The sequence below is a fragment of the Gobio gobio genome, assembly GCF_949357685.1.
Source record: "Gobio gobio genome assembly, chromosome: 19".
In the NCBI taxonomy this organism is placed as follows: domain Eukaryota; kingdom Metazoa; phylum Chordata; class Actinopteri; order Cypriniformes; family Gobionidae; genus Gobio; species Gobio gobio.
In genome coordinates this window covers 36275851-36302450 of record NC_137112.1, presented here as the reverse complement: position 1 = coordinate 36302450, position 26600 = coordinate 36275851, and the positions used below count along the sequence as shown (strand labels likewise).

The 26600-nt window shown below is 37.9% G+C and overlaps 1 protein-coding gene across 2 annotated transcripts in view; it reads right to left on the bottom strand.

Annotated features, from left to right (window-relative positions):
- Positions 1–16346: 16346 nt before the first annotated feature.
- ephb2b (eph receptor B2b) overlaps positions 16347–26600 on the bottom strand; it is a 156669-nt gene continuing 146415 nt past the window's right edge. For both annotated transcript variants that reach the window (XM_079844846.1, XM_079844845.1), the window contains exons 12-16: positions 24626–24841; positions 24383–24532; positions 21648–21841; positions 19073–19228; positions 16347–17881 (exon numbers count right to left, since the gene is read on the bottom strand). In XM_079844846.1, the coding sequence (XP_079700972.1) occupies positions 17773–17881; positions 19073–19228; positions 21648–21841; positions 24383–24532; positions 24626–24841 (825 nt within the window). In that variant the 3' untranslated portion in view covers positions 16347–17772. The remainder of the gene's footprint in view (positions 17882–19072; positions 19229–21647; positions 21842–24382; positions 24533–24625; positions 24842–26600) is intronic.

Here is a 26600-nt window from a genome sequence, read left to right as displayed (position 1 = left end):
GAGCGGAGGGGGCGTGGTTTAACGAGGTCTACGAGGCACGAGCTGCTGCCAGAGAGACGGATGGACCTGAGTTCACTTCACATCAGTTCTGTCAGTCTCAGTTCAGTGAACTGTTGTAGTTACAGCATATACTTCAGGTTATTAGTCTATTTCTAGTCGGAGGGACTGTCACTCATGTCAGAAAGTTAGTAACTTTAGTAAATTATGGATCAGCGCTGACTGGAGACGCGAACCGTTTAGAACGATTCAATCCGATTTGGTGAACTGATTCGGTTCACTAAAAAGAACCGGTTCAAAAGAAAGATTGTTCGCGAACCGGACATCACTAATGTACCAGAGACGGAGCTCAGCGATTGCTAACAAAGTTATTTATAGTAACTACCGAGTTGTGAGAGCGCTGACAGTCAGCGCGAGTTTATTGTGTTTGTATCTGAGAGTTCTGAATAAACACGAGTCCCAGTCACACCGAGTCCGTCTTCATCATTATTACCAACTTTGTAACACATGCAAAGTACCATTACAGCTGTCGAGATGAACGAGTTACGAGTAAGTGTTCATTATAGCATTATTTTTAGATATTTTCCTATCATATGAAAAGCGTCAGTGACGCGCATTGATAACAGCGCAAACAAAGACACAACAACAGTAATCGAATGTAATCCAGTTTATTGTGGGGATAGCTGGCTAGCATAGCCCAGATACGCTCACGCTTACCCCCCCTTCTGCTTAATCTCGCGCCGCGTTTGGTGCCTCCGCTCTGGGCCAGATGCAGTACTGGGGGTCGGGGATGTTGAAGGCCGACCGGTCAGTGCAGCCTGAGCTTCGGCGTGTGTGAGGTTTATCTCTAAAGATGTAGCTCTGCTGATGTTGAGCAGAAACGACTGTATGCACATTGTAGAACAGATAGACGCGACGAGGACGTACAAAAACACTGACTCACAAGATAGAAAACACGAAAACACCGTTCTGTCTGGAGAGAGAGAAGCCGCTGCGTGTGCACAAATAATAAATAATTAGCTACACATCAGGAATCACTGATCACAGATCAGAAGGAACTGAAAAAAGACTTCTGTTTTCATTTGTACATCCAAACACTGAGAAACTGCCAGCATTCACTCGTTCACAAGCAATGATCTCTCGAGTGCTTGCATGGGCGTGCCAGATTCTCTGGGTGGAGGAAAGGGAGGTAACCGTTCCTGCTTGGACGTCAAACCAGGAGACTTCAGGATTGGCTCGTCTGGCCTGTCATTTTCTCATAGGCAGAGAAAGACAGCCAGAACTCGGGTTTACACCGATCAACATTTCTATCCACTTGGGGACAATATTCAGGCTAGGGGAACTCATATTAATGTTGAAAAACTTCATAAAATTAAAATTTCATGCCATGGGACCTTTTAAGAATAGCTAAAAGCAATTGAGCTACAAGAAAACAAGAGGCTCTGAGTTGATTTTTTTACTCCAAATAGTTACAAATCAACATGAAAACATGTAATTATATTGATATTTATTATAGCTATAAAACAACATACAGTGCTATACATTAGGTAGAGCTTATTAGCTAGTAATGATTTTCGTCTTGAAAATAATTCCGACCCACCGGCTATGCTTCCTGTGGGAAGGCAGTGCTGTAAGGCGTTCACAAATCTAGTGTTGTCCTCATAACTTCCCTGACCAATTGGCTTGCCGGGCTCTGCCAAATGACTCAGCTGTCCCCTCCAGGGTCCAGCCCATCGCTCTGCCAGAATAATGCCACAGATAACGGCTCCAACAGGGGCCATTCCTCCACGGAATCCGCTCGACCATCATTCACTCTGGTAGGCTACAAAAGGGATATAGAAAATATGATTTAAAAGAAGGGTGCAGATGGATTTGCCCTTCATCAACATAAAACTGATGAGTATAAGAGTGATTCAGTCTGTTATGGAAGCTTTCGGGATTGATGGATGAGGGACGGATTGTGACTGAAGCGAGTAAAAGAAAAGAAGCTGAGACCTCATCTCAACACAGTCCACCCTTCTGGAATCAATATTCAGCTCGCTCAGGGTATCGTGTTCACTGTTCACACACAGCCACGGTTTTGTGCCCACTCAGCAAAGTAACTGAAACACAGCATTAAAAATTAAAGAACCAAACTATTAATCTTAAATTTTACATAGCGAGCAAATTCATAGCAAACTGTAATTGATATTTTGAATATTATAAAAGAAAAATGCACAAAAGCAGACTTCTGCTTTAAATGGTATTGCTTTTAAATAAACTGTGAATGATTGATGTCTCTGCTACGCTTCAGAGAACATCTATTCTGCTTCTGTGGATTCGATTTACTTGAATTTAAAGAGCAGGACAGGTCTTACAGAAAGATGGTGAGTTGGACATTTTTTCATTTTTAAACCCAACGGTTGGGTTTGTCCATATATGACAGAAACATGGGTTGAAACAACCCAGCATTTTTTAAGAGGGAGAACGCCTAAGCACAAACCCTGCCCTGTTTTTTTTTGTTTTTTTTGTTTTTTTGCCAAATTAATTAGAGAATTAAAAAATGAAAGCATAATCATTTCACCAAAAAGCAAATAAAAAGGATGAAATAACTTGTATACAATTGATAATCTTAGTTTTGTGTTAAACCAAGCCATGGGAAAAAATACAAAGGTGCTCTTGGTAGATAATGAAGACAATGCTTCCATCTGCTGGTCAACGTTATTTTGTCTACAAACAGATACAGTTTTAATATATAAACTGCGTAAACAATGTTCGATAACCCTTACCGACTAACTAGAAGACGTCTTTATAAAATATAAAATATTTGTTTGTAATAGGCTACTTTACGATTGCATAAAAACACAGCATTTTGTTGGGCAGAGGCAATTGGTTCCCTGGTCCCGGAGGACCCCGAGCACTGCACATTTTAGGGTACGTTACACGACAAAGATGTGCTAAAATCGGGAAAGTTTTTCCTTTACGTTGTCAAAGCAAACTCCGTTCAGACGCATTCAAAAAATAAACAAAATGTGATATTTTAACCTAAATATTATATTTCATATCACCATGCACTTTTTATAGCATTCAGTGGTTTGTATTACCACGTTATAAATTACCACAGAAAGTCATTGTTCTTTATGATAATGCATTTTCTGTTTATATATACCGGTAGGCTATTTATTGTATGTGTGTGTGTTCAGGTAGGCCTACTCTCGATGTTGTCAGAACAAAATGTTCCCACAGGGATGGCAATACCAGAAATCTTTGAACTTGTGGTCCATGAGGAAAATAGCAAAAAATGATGTTTTTTGAAAATGTAAAAATACAGAAAGTCATGGGTAGGTTCAGTCCCCATAAAACATGGAAACCCAAAGCGTGCGTGTGTGTGTGTGTGTGTGTGTGTGTGTGTGTGTGTGTGTGTGTGTGTGTGTGTGTGTGTGTGTGTGTGTGTGTGTGTGTGTGTGTGTGTGTGTGTGTGTGTGTGTGTGTGTGTGTGTGTGTGTGTGTGTGTGTGTGTGTGTGTGTGTGTGTGTGTGTGTGTTTCTATCCTGGTGGAAACATCACCTTGAATGCACACTGACTCATGGGGACTTGGGTCACCATGGGGACCTAAATTGAGGTCCTCGTGATGAAACAAGCTTATATTATAAATCATAAAGAATGAGTTCTTTTGAAAATGTAAAAATGCAGAAAGTTTTCTGTGATGGGTAGGTTTAAGAGTTAGGTTAGCGTACGGGGATAGAATATACAGTTTGTACAGTATAAAAACCATTATGCCTATGGAAAGTCCCCGCTAAATGTTCCCACAGGGATGGCAATACCAGAAATATTTGACCTTGAGGAAAACAGTTTATAAAAATGTTTTTTTTTACATTTCAAAATTCAGAAAATGATGGGTAGGTTTAGGGTTAGATGATAGGATAGTTTGTACACTATAAAAACAATAATTTCTATGGAAAGACCCCATAAAACGTTCTTTGGAACCACTTTAAAGGGGTACTTCAGCGCTGGGAAGATGAATGTCTATTTAAACTTGGTCGCCTCGCTTATATAGTAGCCTAATAGTAGCCTTGCTTATAGGCCTACAATAAACAAATATTCACCTAAAATGCTTATGTGGTAGAAATGTGAAATTATTTTTGAATTTGGTGCCTTCTAGACTGAGAAAAGACAGAAAATTTATTTTTGTCTCATGTGGATGAAAGACAACAACTCCCAGAATGCACTTGCTTCGAAATCTGATGGCTCAGCCTCAGTGAGGCCTGCATAGGCATCAGTATAATTTACACACTCAAGATACATAAGGTATTAAAAACATATTTAAATCAGTCCATGATGTGAGTATGGAGCGGAAACGAATCAGCGAGTCGAATCATGATTTGGATCGTGTGTCAGGTCAAACCTATTTTTTTACGGTCTATGGGTCAAACCCGCCAAACTGCTGAAATCACGTGACTTTGGCGATCCGAATCGCTGAATCGACTCGCTGATTCGTTTCCACTCCGAAGCTTCGAAGCAGTGTTTTGAAATTGGTTATCACTATATAAGTAGTTATTTAGGGGTTTTTTTGGCGCACAAAAAATATTCTCGTCGCTTTATAATATTAATATTGAACCACTGTACTCACATGGACTGATTTAAATATGTTTTTGTACATTATGTATCTTGAGTGTGTAAATTACACTGATGCCTAAGCAGGCCTCACTGAGCCTTCGGATTTCAACAAAAATATCTTAATTTGTGTTCCGAAGATGAACGGAGGTCTTACGGGTTTGGAACGGCACGAGGGTGAGGAATAAATTACATTTTTTTCATTTTTGGGTGAACAAAGCATTTGTGCTGTAGGCTATAGCACCACATCTTGATGATTCAGCGGTTCTTCACCGGTTCTTTGGGATGACTGAGGTGCTATATGCACCTCTACCATATACAGAACGTGGTTCACCTATGATTACGAGCCAAGAACCACTTTTAGTGCCATAGCACCATTTTTTATATTGTAGCCTAGTGTTTGTTTTGATCAAAAGATGACGCCTTTGCTGTAGCAGCGTCAATTCGTGTTATTCGTCTTCCTTAACTAACTTGCTCGTGACGGTTTTGCTTGTTAACACAAAGGCTCGAAGTTTGGTTGATTAACAACATATATAAATAGTAGCCTCGCTTATATAGGCCTACAATAAAGAAATAATCACCTCAAATGTTTTTTTTTTTTTTTTAAAACGACCCTCATTCTTCTTCTCTGTTCTGATATAGGCTACCCACAAATCGTCACTAGAGAGCGACAGAGTACCTTTTTTGCGTCGTCGTAAATATTTTTTTCTCGCTCCACCACCTCTTTAAAATCTTGCAGGGTGGCAGATGGCATAGTAAAACAATTTAGTGGCAGAGAAGTCTTTAATGAAGCTGTAGGGCATTTGTGCTGTGAATACATCTGAAGCGCATTAAAGACTGTACTAAGTGCAAGTGTTTTCGCCTCTGCAGTCTCTCAGTGAATGTGCGCATGTGCCCGGGCCGAGTTACCCAACGACCCAGAGTTCATAGTGTTAAGTAGGTCAAACTCAGCAGGTCAGACTCATCTCTAGAGGAACGTTCTATCACAAGCGAGCGCGCTTACCTCACACTCCATCGTTCACACAGTGTTAAATAGGTCAGTCACAGCGGGTCAGATACAATCATGTCGACCGTGGAGAAATGTGTTCTCTAAAGTGTAAATATGTGTGCGCTGTACATATTAATGTAAAGTTATTTTCATACAGTATTAATACGGTGAAATCTGGTGTAGTTCTGCTGTTTTCAATCATTTTACATGTAGGCCTACATTAAATAATTTAGTAGACGCTTTTATCCAAAGCGACTTACAAATGAGGAGAACAATAGAAGCAATCAAACCAACAATAATATGTGCAAGCGCTGTGACTGATAGTCCCTGTTAGTCTAGCACAGTAAACGTAGCAAGTTTTAATAATAAACAAATCGATAGCCTACATAGAATAGTAAGTGTTAGTATTAAAGGATCAAGTGTTGAAGAATTTTGATGCAACAGACCCCAAATATGATTATCCCCCATCCTAAAACTGAAAAGGCAGCTATATATTTTCATGTAGGCTATAAAGACCCAATTTATAGGCTACTGTAAAAATAATATTGTGTAAAATATTATTTAAAAAAAAATGTGTTTCTATTGTTACTCACTATAGTACTGCACTGTATTTAATATTTTATTATCTAAATATTTTTTTATTTAGTTTACTATTATTTCTAATCATTTATTTCTTATTTTTCACACTATTTCATCCACGTCCTAAAACATCCCATCTTTATATTTCCAGACCCAATATATATATATATATATATTCTGTAAAAATGTATATTGTATAAAATGTTATTTGAAAATATTTAGTTTCTACTGTTTGGCTACATTATTATGTTTTCCCTATTTACTATAAGTAAAGGACTGTTATATATTCATTCATATTACATATTTTATTATGTATCTAAATATATTTTAATTAATTTCTATAGTTTTATCTTATTTTTATTATTTATTTATTTAAATATTCTTTTACATGTCTTTCATCCAGTCCTAAAAAACTTTAAGACATCTAAATATTTTCATGCACGAAGACACAATTTATACTGCAAAAATCAGTGTGTAAAATATTAATTGAAATATTTAATTTCTTTTGTTATATTATGATGTTATTTTCCCTTACTATAGTGCTGTATTGTTAGATGTATTTATTCTTTTGTATTAAATTTTTTTAATTTAGTTTATTATTATTTTTGAATAATTTATTTCTTATTTTTACACGGTTTTTCATCCCCATCCTAAAACGTTACAGCTTTATATTTTCATGTAAAGACCCAATAAATACTGTAAAAAATAATATTGTGTAAAATATTATTTGGAGAAAAAAAAAGTTTTCCCTATTTACTATAAGTAAAGTACTGTTATATATTCATTTATATTGCATATTTTATTATTTATCTAAATATTATTTATTAATTTATGTAGCTTAATCTTATTTTTATTACTTATTATTTTTAGTCTTTCAAGTCTTTCTCCAGTCCCAAAATTTTATTTCATATAGTTTCATGCACAAATACACAATTTATACTGCAAAAATCAATGTGTAAAATATTATTTTAAATATTTAGTTTCTTTTGTTACACTATGGTGTTATTTTCCCTTACAATAGAGCTGTATTGTTAGATGTATTTATTTATTAACATTAAATCTTTTGTTATTTATTTGTTGTTATTGGTTTAATCTTATTTTTTTATTTAAAGTTGTTTTTACACTGTTTTTCTCTAAACATTTAAAATCATCCTCAAATTACATTCTGTTCATTTATATATGACACAAGTCGTTTTCTATTTTGTTTAATACCGATAGACATATTTCCATCCTTTTTAAGCCATAAAATAATGCCTTACCTCAGTTTTTTAATGTTTCACATGTGCTGAACACTGGCTTATTATTATTCTCATAAAGTTTCCATCCTTCAGCTTTTCTGCCTTAGAAAAAAAGATAATTCAGTTATTATGAACATCATCAGTACTGTATCTCACTGCCTCCCTTTTTTTTCTCTGGCTGGCAAATGGTGTGTGTCTGGGACAAATTTGCAAAGTATTTGTGTCTCTGTCTTGCATTAAGTTCCTCCACAGACCTTCAAAAGGCCCAGGTCTTTGGTTAAAGTTAGAGAGATGTGCAGATGAGCTCTGGTAATTGTGGGGTGGAAGAGCTCCAGATCATCTATCTCAGAGTACCATCAAAGATCTTTTAGGGATTAAGTGTTTAAAAATGGTGGCTCTCCAAAGGAATGTGCTTTGAAACAGCTAACTGCAGACCTCTTTAAATACATCTTCATTTTCGCCTGTGTGTATCTTAATTCTATCCACGATGTGCTGTAAAATGGAAGCAAATACATTCCCTGTGGGTCTGTTCCACATAAATCCCGAAGAACATTTTCTGCTTCTGTTGACGGCTGCTGCTGCTGAAACCAGAACCGACCGTGACCGTGTACAGGATCTGATAGCTGGATGGAAATTGGTTGTTTTTGTCTAAAACAATTACGAAAATACCGCTCAATAATTCACATTAACTGGGCTACTCAGAAAAGAGTATATTGTAAATAATTTATGCATTGAATGTTATATTACACAAATGATGACTAGTTCAGCTGTACTGCAGTGTATTATTACATGAATACATATTCCATTGAATTATATTATAGTGGGAACATTAGAGACCTTTTTGAAAAACTATTCTGTTTCTGCTAACGGTAGAAAGCCAGGCCAGGAAAGTTCTTGTACACCGCTGACATTTTTAATGCAAGCACTGCAATATTTAATGACCCTTGCGGTCAAAACATTTTTTGTTTCTCCATTTCTATTTTTCCATATTTATTTGCATGCATGTATACAAAGTTTATTGAAAAATATAATTATGAAAACATTTAAATAGATATGCTATTTTTAACATTGCTTAAAACAAATATAAATTTAAAATGAAACATTATTATATAATAAATAGAAAGTGGGTGAAGATATATAAGTCTTCCTAACATTCTCTTTTGTATTAATTCAAACAAATTATAGCCTACAAAACAGAATGTTTGAAAGAGTTAGATATGCTATTATTATTATTATTATTAATACTTTCAAAAGCTCAAGGTCACTGTAATAAACAACAACAACAAATAATACTAATAATAATAATAATGTGGCTTTCCAAAAACTCAAGGTCACTGTACGCACAACAAATAAACAACAACACATAATAATAATAATAATAATAATATGATCATAATAATGCTTCCAAAAGCTCAAGGTAACTGTAATAAACAACAACCAACAATAATAATAATATTACTAATAAAAATAATAATAATGTGGCTTTCCAAAAGCTCAAGGTCACTGTAATAAACAACAACCAACAATAATAATATTACTACTACTAATAATAATGTGGCTTTCCAAAAGCTCAAGGTCACGGTACTCACAACAACAAATAATAATAATAATAGCTAATAGTGCTTCCAAAAGCTCAAGGTCACTGTAACAACAACAGCAACAATAATAATAATAATAATAATAATAATGTGGCTTTCAAAAAGCTCAAGGTCACAGTACACCCAACAAATAAACAACAACAACAACAAATAATAATAATAACAATGTATAATAATGTGTCTTTCCAAAAGCTCAAGGTCACTGTGCATTTAGCAAATAAACAACAACAACAACAATAATAACAATAATAATAAATATATTTACACTGAAAAGAGACCCCCCCCCCCCGAGCATTTGTCCATTATGAGAAAAAAAAAAGTAATAGTAATAATACTAATAATTACATTACTATTAAAACTTACCTCATGATGAGAGTATTATATAAATATTTAGTATTTCAGGCAGATGTTCTCAGAAACTCCAAGTGAACATTTAGTACTGATGAATTTTAGACTCATATGTGAGCAACTGCTCTCTCACACAGGCTCAAGGACTCTGAATCAACTATTTGACAGCAATCTGGCAAAAACCTTCCACACCTGTCATAACTGTCCCAAAGCGGAGCAAATCTGGAAAGTTCATTGTTTAAAAAGGTCTCATGAACTGAACCTTTTCAAAACGTAATTACAAAGACGAGATGTTCTGAAGCCCAGGAAAGGAGCCCGTGTATTTATGCCACAATTCATATTAGTTTTAGAAATATCATTAGGATATTCCGAATTTTCAGAAATAATAAAAAAAATATTAAACACCACGAAAAAAAAAAAAAAAACAATACTACTAATAATATTATTAATTACAGGTACTACACTGCAAGTATTTTCATCATGTTTTCCAATAAAAATATCTAAAAATCCTTAAGATAAAGATAGTTTTTTTCTGAGATAAAAATTTTATAAGATAAAGATTTAGTAATTTTTGTTCTTGAAACATTGGCAGAAAGGAAATAAAAACATGTTTTGAGGATGTTTAAATATTTTAAACAATTTTATTTTTTTTGCAGCAGCCCATTTTCTATTTCACTCTTACAATTTTTTAAATCATAGCCTATTCTCTAGCATATTTTGTTAAACCTGTTTTATATATAACTATAAATGTGCCCCCCCCCCCCTCCCTGAATAGAATATAGAAATATCAATATTTACATGAACTATTACTTTTACGCCATGAAATGAAAACTTAAAGTAACATCGCGGGTTAGACTTTACTATCAAGACTATCATAGTTCTGTTTATTATTTCACACAACGTGATTTAACATGAGTAATGTTTTCCCGATGAAAGCTGTCATCGTGAGCTCAAGTGGTCTTTTTGAACGCCTCGCACTCTGCAATGGTTCATTTGAATGGCGTTTCTCATATTTGACTGTATAATATTTGTACTGACAGAGTGCAAATATGAGAAATGTTAGGGATGTGGAAGTACGTCTTCTCAGCATGGGATGATTCAACTCAAATATACACGACCAGAACAAAGCCAGAACAAACGATCCGCTCCGAATGGCTTCCACTTGTGATAGATGGAAATTCACAGTGCGACTTGGCCGTCGAATGTGAGCCTGCGTTTCAGTTAGCAGCACACGCCACGACCTGGAAAGCTCACAGATTGCACTTTGATTGACCTGATACTCTTTTAAATATCTACTCATAATGTGGAGCAATGAGCATTAGCGGTCATTCAAATCTAAGCGAATCGCACGGCGGCCCACATGGCCCCTGTTTACTTAGATTTGCAGTTTCCTTTTTTTACCACATCATGATCTTTTAAAAATGTGATTCGAAAGCAATGATGTGTGAGTGCAAAGCATTCCGGTCATCATCGCAATGACCATGAATGAAAAAGCAAAGGGCGTTTCCAGTAATCTAGATATTTCTGGGCATTCACGTCGAGTCTGATCACTTTCATGTGCATTTCCAGTGAAAGATGATCGTTGGGTTTTGGGTCCCGTTCTGTTGAGGGTCTGGCGCTGGTGCCGTTCCCGCTGAGCCCGTGGTGGCAGCGGTTAACAGGGCGTAAAGGAGGGGGAAGCAAAGGCGGTCGGGATTAGATGTGAAGAACTGTTGGATTGTCAGCGGGTTGCGCACTGAACTCCTGAACTCCCACTTCTCCGCGCAGGAGCTGCATGCCAGTCTCGGCGAGGTCAGCGAGAGGTCGCGAGGCTTTCACACATTGGCCCGTTAACGAGGCCTTCGAAGCGGGGCGAGCTGTGAGGAGACACTGGGATCCGGTCGGAGGGAACAGCGGGAGGGGGAGTGCAGACTAGTGCACTTTGTGCAAACCCAAACACCCCACAGGAACATCAGCACAAAGGCTGCAGGATAAAGGCCGGTATGAGGAGTGAATTTGGGGCGTATTTGCCTCCGTTAACTTTCTAAAGAGATATTTCACTGTACGCTGTCTTCATAATTTTACAACGTTAAAAAGAACATCTCAGGTTCACTATTAATTAGGCTCAGTAATGTTACCACATAAAAAAACAAGGCGATGGTAAGGAACTTACTATGGAAATGAATGGAGCCAAGTTTTGGAAGATTTAAAAGCAAATGTGAAGTTTATTGTATAAAAACACTTATGTGTGTTATTTTAGTTGTAATGCTGTTTAAATCATCATCATATGGTTTTTACATTGTTATTGTGACTAAGTCATATTAATGCATGTATTGTTTACATTGTAGCTCTTGAGTATTTTAATGTCTTCATTGTAACCCAGAATTATTATTATTATTATTAATAGAATACAAGGGACAAGTGGAACATCATTTTGTGGTAATCAACATTATGCCACAAACACTGTTGATTAGACATTTTGTTCATCACATAATAGAAATATCATTGGACCATGTGAAGATAACTTGATGGTAACAAAAATAGATTCGATTATAGAATATACATTTTTTTGTGGTTATTTTATTTTATTTCGTTTACTTTCAGTTTTTTTTAACACCAATTTTACAATCATATTTTTTTAAATAAAGGAGGAAGGACAAGTGGAAATTGTTGTATTTGTTTGTGGTAATCAACATTATGAAACAAATGCTGTTGATTGGATGTTTTGTCAAATCACATAACAGAAATATCATTGGTCCATTCGAAGATAGCTTATATTTTATAGTTGGTTTACATTCAGTTTTTAAATGGAAATTCATTTTTCTGATAATCAAAATTAGGCCACAAACATGATCATTGAGCAAACATACTGAACCTGAAATATTTCTCTAAAACTTTTGTTGCCACTTTTATCTGAAGCAAATTACACCCTGGTAATTCAATCCATGAGTTTGGCATTGCTAGTGCAATGTGCTATCAGGAAAACAAAGATTGAGTCTCTCTCTCTCTCTCTCTCTCTCTCTCTCCCTCTCACACACACACACACACACACACACACACACACACACACACACACACACACACACACACACACACACACACACACACACACACACACACACACACACACACACACACACACACACACACACACACACACACACACACACACACACAAAACACAGAACGCTGTATAACAGATCTCATTTCATTTTTTAATGAGGAGAGTCAAGTTGGGCTTTTTTCAATTTTTAGAAAATAAACCAATAACAATATTACAAATAATGAAATTGTTACATCATTCACAGGGTTACAGTCAAATGTACATTTTATACAGCGAAACAGGACCTCCAATCTCCGTCACAGTGGTCCAGGTGGGCAGTGCTCTATTTGGGCTAGCCGAGAGAGAGAGAGAGAGAGAGAGAGAGAGAGAGAGAGAGAGAGAGAGAGAGAGAGAGAGAGAGAGAGAGAGAGAGAGAGAGAGAGAGAGAGTCTGCTGCCCTGTAATGAAAACCAGCTCTGAGAGACATGCGGAAGAATGCACTACTGCCTTCCTAACACCAGAGGGTGCTGCGGCCCTGCAGGCACTACAGCTCGGTTCAGGAAGCCATTTTCTATCACAGAACTTGCCACCATATTTGGAGGATGCAGGGAGAAAAATATGGACCAATAAGAGCGAGCCAGAGCCAGCTTGTATTTACGTTCACAGTCGCACATAATCATCATAATAATGGTTTTGCATTGGTATTATGCTTCGGCGGTAGCTGCGAGCATATGCTGTTCACAGCTTGCTGTCACCCAGCTTTCAACAAAAAGCTTTAAATGGTGCACGGTTCTGTGCTGATCACGTTTTATCTTGCCAGAAGGAACATTTTCAGTTCGCATGTCCACATAATGGCATGCGTATTGGTTATTTTCACAAGCCATCTGAACAAAAAGGCTTCTGAGTTTTAGGAAATGTCTACGTACCACCTTTCCCAGCGCTTTTAGAGGCCTAGAGCCGTGTTGTGGTAGAAACTATGTGTTTAAGGTGATAATCCATGTGAAAAAAACAACAAGAAGTGCTTAAATCACTCAGCGTGACATTCTTTCACACTCTTGACGCCATGTCTCATTTGTCTGTGGTCTACGTAGTGTTCTGTTAAACGACAAATGAGAGAAGGAGACGTATGAAGTAATTAGTCCCCTACTGAGAAACAAACTTGAGCGGTTAAAGATGCAGTGGAAAAACAGAGTTACACAAGATCGTTGTGATGAAATATTTCTATGTAAATACAGGTTTGCTGAAGAAAATGCGTAGCAAACGTCAAGCATGTCATAATCTTTCAACATATCAATATCTTAAAACAGAAAGGCTCATTGGCTGCTAATGTTCCTTCGGCGCTCTCGATGCAAAGTGCCAGAAACGGCAAGAAAAACGTCTTTTTGCAAATGGCGAAGACCCATGGAACTATACTCATTTCATTGGAAGGAAAAGGAGATGAGGATCAGGAATACAGGATATCCCTTCAGCACTGGATTTCATTCAAAGCTCTGTTAATCCTGTGCTGTTAGGCAGATTTAAAACGCGCCGTAACTTGCGGGCAGCACCTCTAAATATTGCTGAGCTACTGCCATGAAAGTCGATACTTCTGAATGTCTGTAGGTCCAAATTTGTTAGATATACAGCAGCAATGTGTGCGGATCGTTGTGTTTCTGCTGGAGCTTTGAGTGACAGTGATTGTCCTAGGATGATGTTATTCTCAGGAAGACGAGGGATTCAGACTGCAGCAGTGACACCGAGAAACCATTAAATATTGAGAGGATGTGTGCTGGGAAAGTTTTATAATGTGAGAATATTCTGTCTTTCACCTCTCTGACTCACTCCCTGTCCTAACCAGCCGCTGAAAGCAACCAAGGTGCTGCATATGGCACATATACCATGAAAACGGGTGTTTACACATGTTTAAATGTATCATTTTCTTTTTAAATCAATAGGTATTTTTTGCCAATTTTGTCAGACACACAGACACAATTATTTCATTTGAGTAATTGATTTTTAGCGTATTTTAGACAAATTATTAAACATTTTTTAAATCAATAGTTTTTAAGCTCTGCAAGTGATGGTAATTTTGCCAATTGCTTGATATTTATTTCCACAGTGGGCTTTATAGCTCTTCCCTCTGTAAAATCTCATTAGTCCCAAATCCATGTCCAAATATTCAGTACAATTAAAACGTTTTGGGTCAATAATATTTTTTGAAAGTATTTTTTTGATTACTCTTATTCAGCAAAGACATTAAATTTATTTATTTTAAAGGTGAGAGTAAAGACTTTTACGTTGTTAAAAAAGATTTCTATTTTAAATAATTGCTGTCCAAATATTCAGTACAATTCAAAAGTTTTGGGTCAATAATATATATATTTTCAAATAAATTACTACTCTTATTCAGCAAGGACATATTAAAGTGAGAGTAAAGACTTTTACATTGTTACAAAAGATTTCTAGGTTCTTTTAAACTTTCTATTCATCAAATAATCCCAACAAAAATATTAATCAGCACAACTGTTGTCAATGATTTCTGAAGGATCATGTGACTGAACACTGGAGTAATGGCTGCTGATGGCCATCACATGAATAAATGACATATTATAATATACCCAAATAGAAAACAGATATTTTAAATTGTAATGATATTTTAAAATATTGCTGTTTTAACTTTTGGCCCAAAACTTTTGAACAGTAGTGTAACTGAAACACTGGCTGTGGTTGTGCCGTGCTGAATTTTCGCTTTCAGTGTGGACGGACAAATTACACGTTGCTGGTTAGGACAAGGTGTTAAGCCCAGATTCATTTCCTTTCTCCCTGTATCCTCTTGCTGGTGATAAAAAAAGTTACCAAGAACTGAGAGCTAATACTCAAGGGCCACTTAGTTTGTCAAGCTCATAGGAAAGTAAAACCCTACCTCTATCTGGACACAGATGAAAGTAGACGTGGTTGTCTCTCGAGCCTTTCGATTTTATCACTACGTATCTCAAGAGTTCCCACCTGGGATGGCCTGTCTGCTGGACGCAGCGTTTCCTGCCCAAACACTGCACGACAGAATCTTTATTCTAATGGAAGCATTATGTAATGGGAAGAACAGAGAATGGTCAACAACACCATCTGATTAGAACTTCATCAGCACTCTGAGATTCAGCCTCTGGGGCTTACCTACACTGAACTGACCTCGCAGTACTGCACGTTTTTAACAGATGCATGTCAACCCTGAGGTTATGGAATAAAGCAAGCCCCTCGTCGACTGAGCGAGACGTATATTGTTTACCACAGTGACCTTAATGCTGGTACATGGACGTACCTGCACGTGCAAACACACAAACACACTCGCGCACACAGACACTCCAGCATGGATGAAGATGCCTCCGGCCCGTTCATCTCTACAGCTGCTTCTCATCTCTCAGCCCATCCTAGTACAAAACGAAAAGGCCCAAAGTAAACACTGACAATAGCGACTCTCCATTCAGTTTCAACAACACATACAAAAATTAATCTGTACACTAGAATCCAACACAGCTTTGAGGAAAAACCTCTTTGAGGGGAGGGGAGGGGGGGTTCTGCTTCAGATTATTATATACAGAGTTGTATTGTTCTTATGTCTATGGCATGGAGGCGAAATAGTGTACTGTAGAAGTACCTTACCATGGAGAACGGTAGGAATTATGGGTGTTTTCTCTGTAAAAAAAAAAAAAAAATCAAAATAAAACCTATACACACTAATTTACAGCCGTGATTGTGTGTGATTTGTTGTTTAAATGTCCTATGAAACTCCGGCTTAATATCATGAGCCTTTTAGATGTCAAAATTTAAGTTTGGCCCCAATTGGTAACAGTTCAAATATGTCATACAATAACAATATCCTCATATAAAACTATGCTTCACAATGAACAATCACTTCCCTGTTATGAAAATGTCCTCTAACTGCATACTTTAATCAGATATTAAAACCCCTAAACACCTTATTATAAAACATCTTTTTTTTTTTTTTTAAAGAAATGATTTTGGTGGCAAAAATATAAGCATATCAACACAGTGATCTGCAAAGTGTATCAAATCCAAGCTTCCTGTGAAATCAAAGTTTCGCACCACACATGCTCTGCTGCTCCATGGGCTCCATACGCACGCATGCACACGCACACGGTGGGATCCAAACATAAAAGAAGCATCGACGATGTGAAGACCGCACCGTACTTGCACTCGGGGTCCTTCTCTGTAAGCAGTTCACGGAAAGAACACGCTAAAATTTTTCTTTATGCAACTGCGGGGGAGACTATCTCATGCCGTCTTTCAAACTAAATCATCTTAGCCCATGACAAAAAGGAGGAAGAATATAAAAGATGACCCCCTCGAGTCATATACGCACACGAAAGAAAATCCATCAAATGTCAATGTAGATCCATCTAATACTGAAACTGGAACTAAATGTTGGACTACATCAGGCTTGTACTGATGACCTCACAATGTCAAGTGCATCTGATATGTACAGGACGAGGTACAAAGGGATGATGCTCGATTTGGCTGGCTGTCATGACATCTGTAAAAGATTTCTTTTTTCTCCCCCCAAGCAATGAGAAATCTGCACCACAAATTCAACACTGTGATAACTAGTTTGACTTTTTTTTCTTCCATTTGTGTTTGTTTGTGTTGATGTAATTTAAACTGCAAAATGACTGAGTCTCATGTTTTCTTCAAAGCAGTATCAGCTGCCAAAATGAAGTCCCATTTCATGGTGTTCACATACTTTTCCCTTAGCTGTCAGCGAGGATATGGGTCCCGTAGGTTGTCCCGTGTGTATCCACTGAGCAGACAGTCTTTCTTTCTATTTAAAATGTTCCTAAAATATTATAAAGAAAATCAGAAGCATGTATTGTGAGGTGAAGGTTTTTATCTCCTGTTTCTTCATTGCCCTTTTAAAGGGTAGCCTTTCGATTTAGTCCACCATATTCAGTCAGCGAGTTTACACCGATCTATATATTTTATATAGATTCCTTAAAAAAATTCTTTACAAAAAAACTCTTTAAAAAAAAGAAGACAATAAAAACAAAACAAAAAATGAATAAAAGAATAAAACTGGAAAAAGAGGAAAATTCAAGGGAAATAGGGGGCGGAGCCAATAGCTGGCAGACTGAACGGTCATCCTGTGATTGGTGGCGGCTAAAGCTAAACGATCAGGTGTTGTGACCATATTTTCCAGACGCAGCTTTCCCGAGTCGAGCCCATTAGGGTGTCTGGGGGTTAATGGGGGATTCAGATGTCACAGATGGAGAAGGAGAGTGTTTCGGAGGAGGGGGCAGGTGGATATCCTAGGTGGTCCAGAAGGAATATCAGGCTTAGGGTCTGTGGTTGCCGCCCCATCCCTTCACGTTGGCTCTCCGCCGCCTCCTCTTGTTCTCCCAGTCTAATTGGGGCACGTGGTCAAACCTCTACCGATTGGATCTGGTTCATCTGGGCCCTCATCATCTGAACGCTGTTGAGGATCTTCTTCTGATGACCTGCTAGTGTCACTCCGACCCTGAGAATGTCCCTACGTACACACACACACACACACACAGAGAGAGAGAAAGAGACGAGATTAAACATGAGCACTCCGAAGCATACCATAATGCTGTAGTAACACATTTTTATTCACTGGCTTCAGCACATTATGCCAAAGTAAACTAAGCATGTTAGTTCAAGACTGAGTAACCGGTAAATTCCTTTATCCCTATCATCCTCTGTTTGTTGCACAATCCAAGCGTCTCTGAAACAACAACACCTCCTTTGTTTTCACGGTGTGTCTGGTTTGGCCAGGTAACAGCTGAGGTAAAGAGAGGAGAGGAATCGAAGCGTGCTTTTCTCTGGCTCCCATTTCCACTGTGATTGACAGCCAGCAACAAAGATGAGAAAATATACCTATGTTTATTTCTCAATTTAAATCCAGACAGTGTCTAATCATAGAGAAATGGTTTCAGACTGCATTTGATCATTCATTTTGAAAAAAAAGACAAAGGAGATAATAAGGAGATTGAACAGTACAGCTACACAATCACATTGAAATTGAAATCATAATATGGGCTTGTGCATTTCTCATTATACTGCAAAAAGCTGTCATTTACATAAATGGCAACACTTTAAAATAAGCTTCAATTCTTTAACTTTATTTAATGCATTGGATATTATGAACAATGAACTACATTTGAACAGCATTTATTAATCTAGGTTCATTTATAAAACTTTTTGTAATATATATATTATACCATTAAAAAGTTTGAGGTCAGTAAGTTTTTTTTTAACAAGTCTATTATGCTCACCAAAGCTGCATTTGTTTAATCAATACAGTAAAAAGAGTAATGTGAAATACTATTTAAAGAAACTTGAATATTTTTTAATATGTAATTTCCTCCTATGGCAAAGCTGAATTTTCAGCATTATTACTCTAGTCTTCAGTGTCACATGATCCTTCAGAAATCCTTCTAATATGCTGCTTTGGTGCTCAAGAAACATTTCTTATTATCAATGCTGCAAACAGTTGTGTTGCTTAATATTTTCCTGGAAACAGTGATACATTTCAGAATTCTTTGATGAATACTAAGTAAAAAAGCATTTATTTAAGACCTAAATCTCTTGTAAATCTCTTTACTGCTGCTTTTGGTCAAAAATTGTAATGAACCCCAGCACAATTGATCAAAGCATGGCTGTTTTCCATGCTGTTCTCTCTCGTAGGTATAGCACTTACTCCATGGTCATCTGGGAAACAAGGTCGAAGCTGGTGAAGTTGCCATTGGCAAAGTTGTCTTTGTACTGGCCCATCTTAATAGCGTCCAGCCAGTCATCCACAGTGCTAAAGCTAGAGAAGTCGGGCACACTGCGGTCAAGCAAGGGCAAATGCACACTGGAAGACAATGAGAAAGAGAGAGACGGGAGTCACAGTGCTGCAGTAAAAATAGCCTTTAGCTACCAAGTACACACTGAAATCCCCCCCATACTGTACATGGTACATTCCTAAACTACATGTGGTTCACATTTATTTGGCATATTATCATCAATGCAATGCAAAAAAAAAAAAAAACTTTTAATCTTGTGCATATTTTTGGCAATTGTGACACGCTTGGGATTTTTGAGCTATATTATTTCTTGGGTCAATATAATTCAATCTCTGGAGGGGACAAAAGGATGTTAGGGAAGAATTTAAGTGCAAAATATCCTCTGCCCTGTTTAATTCTTCAAAAAATGCAATTAATGTCCCCAGATGACTGTACTTTCTAGCAACATTACTGTAGCGTATAAGCCTCGAGGCAAAAAGAGCTGGTGGGAAGCGCGCAAAACCCAAGCCTCTCACCATCAGCGTAATGACAGAAGAAACTGGGCCACTTTAAATTTGTCCACAAGAAACTGACTAGAGTGTTGCCCACTGTTACTTCGTCTACCAGCTTTACTAGTGTTTGAAGTTCATGATCGCCTGAAGCTTTCAATAATGATTTGATCTATCAAACCCAGTTGATTTTATTTATGTAGCAATTCAATTCCAAAAAGAAATAACTCACGGCATCAATAAAGTCTACCACAGGTATCAGAACTAAAACCAAAGCATTGACCCCAGATTGAAAACGGTATGGTAATAATTTCGAAGGAGGCTGTTTAAAGACATTTCTATTAAGGTCATATTCCATTTGGTTTTGTAAATATGCCTTGAAAGATGCGAGCGAGTCGGGTCTGGCAAAAGGTCAGGCGTAGAAAATTCCCCCGAATATATGAAACGCACACAAAAGGACACATGCACACAGATATACACGCCAGTGTAATGGCGAGGGTGTCAGACTAATCTTAGTACTAAATACCTTAAAAAAGAAACTTCAAAGCAAGTAATAAAGCTGTTTTTGTAGCCACACATATATCATATAACATAGATGGATCTGCACTCCTCTCCAAACAATACAGTATTATGTATGTGCAGCGGTTAGACTGAAAACGGCATTACGATCCCTTGATGCTGCCATGGCATACCATAGTGTAAAGTTTCACGTCTGTGTCTTTACTCCTTTCCAAAAAGGCAATGTGTCTCCATAAACTAAATACTGTAGAAACTTGTTTAAACATCTCTGTGACTTTCTACATAAATGTGATTTATTGTAATGACTATTGCACACTACACTGCACAAGTAAAGTTATGTCAGATGAGTCAGTTTTAAATGTATGCCCCGTTTCAAAGCCTAGAGAGCTGCCTCGCTGTCTACAGCCTTCTAGGTAGTAATGAGTGCAAGCGCAACCTTGCAGGTTTTGGAACACACTACACGTGAAGTGCACAAAAACTTCATTCACAATTGATTACAACAGAATTTGATGTTAGCATGACGCTCTAAGAAGCATTAAACTCATAGATATATGTGACCCTAGACCACAAAACCAATTTGTTTCAACTGAGACGTATACATCAACTGAATAAAAAAGCTTTCCATTGATGTTTGTTAGGATAGGACAATATTTGACCGAGATGCAACTATTTAAAAATCTGGAATCTGAGGGTGCAAAAAAAATCTAAATATTGAGAAAATCGCCTTTAAAGTTGTCCAAATTAAGTCCTTAGCAACGCATATTACTAATAATAATACATTTTTTATATATTTACGGTAGGACAAAATATCTTCATGGAACATGATCTTTACTTAATATCCTAATGATTTTTGGCATAAAAGAAAAATGTATAATTTTGACCCATTCAATGTATTGTTGGATATTGTCAGAAATATACCCGTGCGACTTATGACTGGTTTTGAGGTCCAGGGTCACATATTTGGTAAAATATATTTGATTTTATATTTTTAATATGCTTTCTCAAGGTATCTTAGAAGGTAGCATAATGTTGCTTTTAGGGCCTGAACTAATGATTATTTTGATAATCAATTACCAATGAATCTGTCCATTACTAATATGGATACAACTGTAACATTTAAGTTATGTGCTGAGGAAAACCTGTCTTCAAATGGTATACGCATCCGTTGCATTAAACGCTTCAGTTTAAAGCACCTAATACAATGCACTTTCATCTTTAGGACAACTTGGGTCACTCTGCATCCTCCGCTGTTATCCACGCATATCAAATTCACTTCTTTAATGTGATATTTTCCTTGCATAGTGCGCAGACACGATTAATTTCTGAAGCCCTAGGTGATTCCTATTTTTTGAAAAACCCTTAACATCAGTGATGCGAAAAATTGCAATCAGGTCAGGGCAGCCCACTAGGTTTAACAACCACCGACTCATCCGCTTCTGATAATCCAAGCAAACTGCATTCTGCATGTTTTCTTACTCACCCCGATGACAGCGGAGTCATGGCCTTCAGGCTGTTGGGGTTACGGATCATCTTGTCCAGGTTGTTGACAATCTGGCTGAACTTGGGCCTGTTGTTGCGGTCTTTCTGCCAGCAGTCCAGCATGAGCTGGTGGAGGGCACTCGGGCAGTCCATGGGAGGGGGGAGCCGGTAGTCTTGCTCAATGGCGTTGATGACCTGCAGAGGGAGACACAGATCCGTAAGGGTCTCTATCCTGTTATTAAAAGAGGCGGAGAAAGATACGCTTGTTGCATCTCCAGCACTATATATTAAAATTTCAGTGGCAGGTGACAAACGATAGCGGGAAAGAGGGAGGGATGGTTTCGGGAAATGACATGAGCCAGATATGTACTCAGGGTGCCTGCATAAGCACCACAACGTAACATGCCGCCTCACTTTTTAAACTATTCTGCGCTATTAACATCTTTAATTGCTTCTCACGCCTGGTGTTTGTTAATGATTATAAAGTCTGTTATATTGTGGGCAACATTAGAGCTTGTTAATGTGTAACGCTATAAGAAAATCCAATGTTTAATCAGTACGTTTAATTCTTGGAATTGTAACATTTAAAGTACATAACGTATAATGCATTACATTGAAAATGAATTTAATTGAAATAAATGTAATGTATTGCCATAAAACATTGTTTTGATAGGAGCTGTCGGCATGGCGCAAGACAGGTGGCGGTAGATACGAGCCAGTGTCTGGGCGGGGGGGTTGTAACACTGCAGGAGACAGAGGATTGATCTGCAGTCTTCATAAATGCACTGTGATCATTATCTGGGTCTTAGGGGGACACAAGGAAGCCATTTGTCATTGGCCACAAACACACACACGATCACACTCACCCTTCACACTTACACAACCACACACATAGACTATAAATAAGCGGTCACATTTAGCTTCCATCTAAATACCTCCTAAATCAGCTAATAGATCTTGATTATAAGGGTGCTGATAACAACAATTTGGCAGTACATGCGTTTCCTCTCTGATCAAATGTGAAAAAAGAACAGTCTTAAGAGTTCCTACGTTTTTTTGGCAGCATTCAGGCTGAGTCTGGCTCCCTCCCTCCCTACTCATTTCCAATCATGCAACATCTGTCAGATTAAATATGATTAACACATGGCCTGTAATATACACGCTGACTAAATTGTACATTTGGAAAATGTGCTGCAAGTTGTTACAGGAAATCAGGAACGTCACTTAAATAAAACTTAAATACATCTCTACAAATTAACTGTGTAGCGTCACTAAATGTGCAAAACAGACATGGAGCGTTTATCCGAACTGAGCCGATGGATGTATCGTCACATTTGAATGGAACAGGATGCTTCAAGCGGCCTTGGTGGCCAGGAACGAGATGTGCATGGCCATGAAGTGGAAAGTGCAAGCAGGACCCGAGTGAGACCCGTCGTTCCCCAGCTCATTATCGTAGCCATTACGGCGCTCCATTCAAGGCCTGATTAATCTCATTCAGGCGCCTCAAACGGCCAGCCCGATGGGAGGACCGCAACGCTATCTGGAGCTGCTAATAAGATAACAGGCGAGATCTGCGCTCCCTCTTAGCGCATTAGCGTTCACACTTTCAATTTGAAACTATTTTCATTATCTGGACCCATAATTTGCCTTTTCCCAGCCCCCCAGAGGGATGCTAGAAATGGGAGCTGTCTTCAAGGGCAGGGACTGTTTAGCGTGGCACCGTGCTTTGCATGTGAAATCGTCTTTTTGTTCATGAGGAAGTAAGTGTGAAGTACAGGTGAATGTTTGTGGTAGCCTTTGTGAGTGACGTATATAGAAAGTAAATGATCCCCTTTGACACAATACAAGGACAATAGCTTGAAGGCACTCTCACGGTCACATGATGTAGCCACGAAGAGCATACGTTCTCCAAAACAAACACAATCCAAACCTCTTATTTAAACCCCAAAAATTTGATTTCTTGACGCAAATCCTTACGTCGTCTTCTGCATTCTGATGCCAATGGGATGTGATGATCGGTGTGGCTGTTTCTGCAAAGACTGATTGTGCTCATGCAGTGTTTGGGGTCTGAGGTTTGGCCTTGCATACAGCAGAGCAGCACATGGGCAGATTTACGACGTGCTCTCTCTGCTGTTTACCTTAGCCTCTGATTCAACATTGCTGCACAGCACTCATCTATCACGCGCTAACATACGGCAGCCAACCAATAGTCTCTGGCATGAGCGTTTGACAGTGCTTCTATCGGAAAATGTTTTATAAGAAATTGGTGGTTATACTTAATAAAGATGGAGGATGTGGAGCTTTAAAAAGGTTATGAGGTTGGAGCACAAATTGGAAGAATTGAATAACTGACTAAAAGTAAAAAGAATTGTATAACTGTGTATAAAACTAGGAATTCAAATTCCTTAACCATGAAACAAACTGCAGAATAAATGTACACAACCATTTAAAAGTTTGGGAGAACGATGAAAGAATGATTTCTAAAGGATCATGTGACACTGAAGAACTGGAGTAATGATGCTGAAAATTCAGCTTTGCCATCCCAGGAATAAATTACATTAAATAATAGAAAGAAGGTTTAAATTGTGAAAATTTCTCAGAATATTACTGTATAACTGTATTTTTGATCAAATAAATGTAGTCTTGTTGAACAAAAAAAGACTTCTTTCAAAAACATTAAACAAATCGTACAGACCCCAAACTTTAGAACAGTAGTGTAAGCACTGAGGTACGTACGTCCTGATTGGTCATGTCCCAATATGGCCGCTCTCCATACGACATCACTTCCCACATGACAATCCCGTAGCTCCATACATCACTGGCAGAGGTGAACTTCCTATATTGGATGGCCTCTGGGGCAGTCCATCGAATAGGGATCTTCCCACCCTGTATAAACCCAAATCAAAAACATCAAATCATCTAAAATCAAAGCACAAGTTTGAATGAAAGTTGCAAATCAAATTAAACAAGAGTTCTCACCAGTGCACTTGTATAGGTGGGGTCAGATGTGTCATCCTCCAAGAAGCGGGAGAGTCCGAAATCAGACACCTTGCAAACAAGGTTACTGTTAACTAAGATGTTGCGGGCGGCCAGGTCCCTGTGCACGTAATTCATGTCTGCGAGGTACTTCATCCCAGAGGCGATCCCTCGTAACATGCCCACCAGCTGAATCACAGTGAACTGCCCGTCATTTTGCTGTATACAAAAACAGAAAATAGGTCAAGACATAAAGATAAGCGTTTTAAGTAGTGATTTTTTTTAAATTATTTAGCATTAAAATTACTGCATAAAAAGGACAGAAAGCACTCACAATTCTCAATAACAAAGAAACATAATCTGGAATCATTTCACACTAAATAAAAACAGAGATTTTGTGACTTTTTATAGCGAGTTATCTAATGATTGTTAGTGTATGTCTATGTACAGTTTATCTAAATTGATATAATATTTACTTATATTAAGATTTATTTATTATTAAATGATTAACAAAAACATTGATCATTTGAAGTTTAGGCCTAATAAATGTTAAAAATTACTTTCCTATTTTATTTTAAATTATATAATTGTTTTTGTTTCTGCGATACTGGCCTTGATAGCAAAAATATGCCATTTATTATTTAAAATATTATTTTTTTTATGTTGTTTCAACATTAATTTGAGGATTCAATGTGTAAATATATTTATAAGTTTTAGTCTATTCATCACAATGAAAAAACTGATTAATTAGACACAATTCACAGCCCCACTTCTTATGCAAGGCTTCTGTAAAGGTATTATATGAAATTGTGCTAGTTATCTCTTCTGGGCAACCTATAAATTCCAAACACCAGAAATAAGGCAAGAATAAAGCTGTGGAAATCACGGTTAATGTCTTGTGTGCCCAGTCAGATAAGAGACTGAACACAATGCATCGAGTCAACAATGCATTGAGTCAAGCCCGGATTTGGTTGGCTGTGCATACACTCTGGTGAGGATTGGTAGAGTTTATGCTACGCAATGTTAGATCAGACATTCGATGATCAATGTGGGGCCGTGGCAAATCTTGCAGCTGTTGACCATGGTGGTCAAAAAGCCCTTTGCTCATGAGGAGGTCCAGCAGTTTTTGACCCAGCTGTGCTTGCAGCTGCCTCCATCTGCAGACCCTCCGCAGACAGCCATGAGGCAAGCAGCATTCAGCTTCTGATCAGAGGAGACGAGGGCAGCCGGCGCAGTGCGGACAGACACGCACGCGTCAAGTGGAGAGAGGCGGAAAGCATTGGACGGTACATGAAAGAACCACGAGATGTCTTCATTCTGTGTCGCATACAAACCATTCCTTCTCCGAGCTGCCTGTGTCACGCTCAAACCCTTCCCCCATATTAAGTCGACTTCATCAAACTTCTCCTCACCCTCCACAGCAATTAAGCAGCATCCATTATTCATAAAGCTGAAATCCTTTGCAAATACAGCCTGGCACTCTAATCTGCTCACAGTGTTTGCCTATAGTTTAATTAGAGGGATTCTTCACCCCAAAGTTATTTGGATCTGCAGCCTGAGCAAGCAAACATTCTTTTTATTCCGATTAAACATGAATTATTCTATCCATGCCATTTCTTCTCAGACATGTCTTCGCTGCCGGTTCTGTGAAGCCGTGCTTAACTTTTCAGTTTGACGTTTCTCAAATCTGTTTTGAAAGTTTCAGCAGCATACCTTTTTGAATTTCTCTCTCTTTTCTTGGTTCTTAATCCACCACAGAACAATATAGGAAGTTGGATCAATGCAAGAACGACAGGTTAGCGTAGAGTCTCCCTCTCTCTGTCTTACAAGAGCTCCATCAGACTCATATTCTAGTGCACTAACATACACTAACACGCAATGTTGTCATCTGCTGTCATAGTGTGGTGCCACAACAGAGACGTGTGCTGTTTTCAAAGAATTCAGCGTTCTGTCAGAAAGGGATGACAGTCTTGCAAAA